Here is a 4,618-nt window from a genome sequence, read left to right on the forward strand (position 1 = left end):
CGGCCGAATTGGTGGCTGCGGTGATTCCGCTGGTGCCGGCGGTGCCGGTGGTGGTGTTGTTGAACGATTCTCGTTATTTCTTGAATTCGCGGAGCGTTGGAATTCTGCTTCATCCAACAACCTTCGCGCTTCCCTTTAGGCCCGACTTCTGAGCCAACCTCTAAACGGGCGATTGTTCCCCCTTCGTGGCACTAGGTTGTGAATTATGTTATTACAGATTCGCGACTAAATAGAAGAATATGGAAGAAAAGACTTACTGTTGCGGTAGGCTTTAGTGTCCTGGACTTGGAGTAGCTCGCAGACAAACTCATTCTTGATGTATTAGGCGAGATCTCCTATTATACACTGAACAGACTCTATATATATATATATATATATCTTAATTGAGCGAAATAACTGCTGGACTTGCGAAAGAATGACGGACTGGTTTAGGACCGGACACAGAGTAAAATCAAAAAATAAAAAGAGCGAGTCTCGCGGTGTCACGGTTTATATAGAGAGTTTCAGAGGGTGGTTCTCTGATGAAACATATTGAGTGGGAAAAATCGAGGATTCGAGTTGGAGGGATTTTTCTGCTTTTGTAGGAAATTTGTGTTTCATATTCCTACTGGTGAACTACTTTCAAAATTTGCTCCGCCCGCACTGCAAGTTTCAATCCCCTAAGAACTTATTGGTGATACGTCATCACCTTCTCTAGATTTTCAGATCCACGGTCACCTATTGGCGAGTTTAGTTTTTGGTATTCTCTCTGAAGAGAAGGGGTATTTTACTCATCGTTCCTTCCGAACGACCCGACCACGACAATTTGAAAACTCGCATTCTCCCTTTTTTCTTATTTCCGATTTCTCTTTTATTAGGTACTTGAACGTGCATCTTCTCGTCTAGACAATATTTCTTCAGAATTTTATGATCGTCGGCAAAAAATTAAAATTTATTCTTGTTAAACTATTTCTATTCTACTACTTCCTGTTGTTAACGAAAAAACGCCATTCAACACGTTACATGCGTTTGGGAATGCGACTTTCTATTTACTCCAGGATTCCCGATCCGTTTTTAGATATTACTTATTGAAACTGAACGAGTTTAAAACGAACATTCTCGACATGGTTTGTAATCTGTCATAAATTTTATTATCACGGATCGGGTGATCCTGGGTATCTATGTTTTTGTTATCTTTCCAAAATCGTTGGGAAGGCTTTCAACGACACATTTTCTACATATTGTCACGCTCGTCGATCGGTGACCGTTAACTCTCGCATTTTTTTCTCGCATCCTGTCGCAACAATCACCCTATTAAGTGATCTCGAAACGAGGAAATCGTGGAGTCCTCCCGGACGTAACAATATCATATTTTCATTTTAATAATTCTGAAATACGTTTCCTCAAGCTATGTGCATGTTTTTTTTTGATATTTTAAAGTGGTTTCAAATATATTTATATAAATTTTGACAACATCGGTTTGGGGTTAAAAGTACCGTAACTCTAGGATACATTGTAACACTATTAAAATTAACGGTAAATACACTACGCAAAAAAAATTAGGGGAGCACTTTAAAACCTGCAAATTTGATCGATATTGAGAAAGTAATATCTCGTCTTCCAGGAATCGCAGAATATTGTTCCTTAGCGGGTTTTAAAGAGTAAAGCCTCTACTTTAAAATGGCTTAAGTGAAATTTTTCGTCCCATTAAACTGTTTTTTTCGTGAAAACCACAAGCAGAGAGTGTTAGAGTCTTGAAAATGTTATGACATTACAGCCTTCCACGGAGAAAGCAAGGACGAAACGAAAAATGTTACCACATCAGTTTTGAAGCCAAAAACATTCCCTTTGGCATAAAGAAAATGTCATAAAGAAAATTGTTCTAGCTCGCCTTAGGAGCTGAGTTATCAGGTTCCAAAGTAGACCCTATTTTTTACGAGATTTTGATTAAGTACCGCCGGCATTCGCGTTATTCGATGTGCACTACGAGGAGGTTGCTCGGTCGGAGTTTGCACATCATGGGGTGTGCGTGTGCATGTGCGCGCGCGCGCGCGTATGTGTGTGGGCGGGTGGGTAGGTGGACGGGTGGGTAGGTGGACGGGTGGTTATGAAATGTGGATGGATGAATAGGTGTATGTGCGCGCACTACTCATTATGAGGTATTCCCGCCCCTTCGGTGAATCACCTCAAGAAGTCTATTCCTCATATTGATACATCTAGTGATTTCGTTTTGAGGAATTTTCTGCAAAATCTCTTGGAGAATTCTTTCGAGTTCTGCGAGCGTCGTTGGCTGCCTTGGATAATCTCTCAACCGACTATCCATCAAGTCCCAGACGTGTTCAACAGGATTCTGGTCTGGGCTTACTGCTGGATGATTGAACCGTGATATCGTGATCCTGTAGAAACTGTTTTGTCAGCGCAGTGTTATGAGGACAAGCATTAACCTGCATAAGAATGAAATAGTCTCCAATTCTTTGTCGGAAGGGTAGAACTTCTGGCCGAAGAATCTCATCGATGTATCTGGGCTGCTGTCAAACCCGGGAGGAATTATCACTAAGTTTGTACGTTCAGTCATTGTGATTCCTGCCTAAACCATAATTGAGCCGCCATTAAACGCTCGAACTGTTGTGACATAGGCACGATCGAATCTTTCATTACGTCGACGCCAGACACGAACTCGTCTATCATTAGTAAAAAGACAAAATCGAGATTCGTCCGCGAAAAGAACTTGCCTCCATTATCTCCACTATCTCTGAATCCAGTCGATATGAGTCCTTGCATATTCCATTCGAGCTTGCTGATGAGCAGCCATCAATTTCGGCACACGGGCTTGGCTTCGTGACCTCAGGTCAGTTTCTCGCAAGCGATTCCGGATTGTCTGATTGCTTATAGGCCGATCCTGAAACAACTGGGCTCCAATGTAACGAGCACTTACTGTACGTCCTCTTACAGCCATATTAACAATATTACGGTCTTCTCGAGCGGATATCATACGTCTACGACCTTGACCTCTATTTCGTTGGTAAAGCCCAGTATCGTGATAACGTGTCCAAGCACGAGCTACAACAGATCGACTTACATTAAATCTGTTAGCTACGTATCGCTGAGATCTACTATCTTCCAACAAAGCGATTACCTGTGCCACTTCATTTTCGTTAAGATGTCTCATTTTTGTGTAAGATGTACAATTTCTCGTATTAAAGATGTAAGCTAAAACGGAAAAAATTTAAATAATTGGTCGGGATATGAAGAAGGGGCCAAGGTCGTAGACAACAGTCCGATACATTGATGAGATTCTTCGGCCAGAAGTTCTATCCTTCCGGCAAAGAATTGGAGACTATTTCATTCTTATGCAGGTTAATGTTCGTCCTCATAACACTGCGCTGACAAGACAATTTCTACAGGATCACGATATCACGGTTCAATCATCCAGCAGTAAGCCCAGACCTGAATCCTGTTGAACACGTCTGGGACTTGATGGGTAGTCGGTTGAGAGATTATCCAAGGCAGCCAACGACGCTCGCAGAACTCGAAAAAATTCTCCAAGAGATTTGGCAGAAAATTCCTCAAAACGAAATCACTAGATGTATCAATATGAGGAATAAACTTCTGAGATGATTCGCTGAAGGGGCGGGAATACCTCATATTGAGTGGTGCGCGCTCATACATATATTCACCCATCCACATTTTATAACCACCCGTCCACATTTCATAACCACCTACCCACACACACACACACACACACACGCACACACACACACACACACGCACGCACGCACGCACGCACGCACGCACGCACGCACACACACACACACACACTTACAGCAGAGAGGGTTTGGAGTCATTAAATACCACGGGAGTGACGAACCGTGGGGTCCTCACCTCTGCTGTGACACACACACACACACACACACACACACTCTCTCTCTCTCTCTCTCTCTCTCTCTCTCACACTCACACACACACGGCAGAGAGGATTTGGAGTCATTAAATACCACGAGAGTGACGAACCGTGTGGTCCTTATCTCTGCTGTGACACACACACACACACACACACACCCCATGATGTGCTCCGACTGAACAACCTCCTCATGGTGCACATCTGATAACGCGATGCCGGCGGTACTTAATCAAAATTTCGCAAAAAATAGGGTCTACTTTGGAACCTGATAACTCAGCTCCTAGGCGAGCTAGAACAATTTTCTTTATGCCATTTTAAAGGGAATATTTTTGGTTTCAAAACTGATGTTGTAACATTTTTCGTTTCGTCCTTGCTTTCCCCGTGGAAGGCTGCAATGTCATAACATTTTTAAGACTCTAACACTCTCTGCTTGTGGTTTTCACGAAAAAAACAGTTTAATGGGATGCAAAATTTCACTTAAGCCATTTTAAAGTAGAGGCTTTACTCTTTAAAACGCGCTAATGAACAATATTCTACGATTCCTGGAAGCCGAAATATTACTTTCTCAATGTCGACCAAATTTGCAGGTTTTAAAGTGTTCCCCTAATTTTTTTGCGTAGTGTATTAAGGAAGTTGTAAGACAAATGCAATATGTTAAGAACTACTTGAAAAAATTACAGACTATTCTAAATTTCATTTAATAATAATACAAAAAAAATAGAAACAATTGACCATCTG

General features: G+C 41.9%; 1 protein-coding gene across 1 annotated transcript in view; it reads left to right on the forward strand.

Annotated features, from left to right (window-relative positions):
* Positions 1 to 3,267: 3,267 nt before the first annotated feature.
* The window catches only part of LOC108765351 (acetylcholine receptor subunit alpha-like), a 67,088-nt gene continuing 65,737 nt past the window's right edge, over positions 3,268 to 4,618 (forward strand). The window contains exons 1-2 of the mRNA XM_018514027.1: positions 3,268 to 3,335; positions 3,384 to 3,565. Of these exons, the coding sequence (XP_018369529.1) occupies positions 3,268 to 3,335; positions 3,384 to 3,565 (250 nt within the window). The remainder of the gene's footprint in view (positions 3,336 to 3,383; positions 3,566 to 4,618) is intronic.

This window comes from Trachymyrmex cornetzi, unplaced genomic scaffold, assembly GCF_001594075.2.
Source record: "Trachymyrmex cornetzi isolate Tcor2-1 unplaced genomic scaffold, Tcor1.1 scaffold485, whole genome shotgun sequence".
In the NCBI taxonomy this organism is placed as follows: Eukaryota; Metazoa; Arthropoda; class Insecta; order Hymenoptera; family Formicidae; genus Trachymyrmex; species Trachymyrmex cornetzi.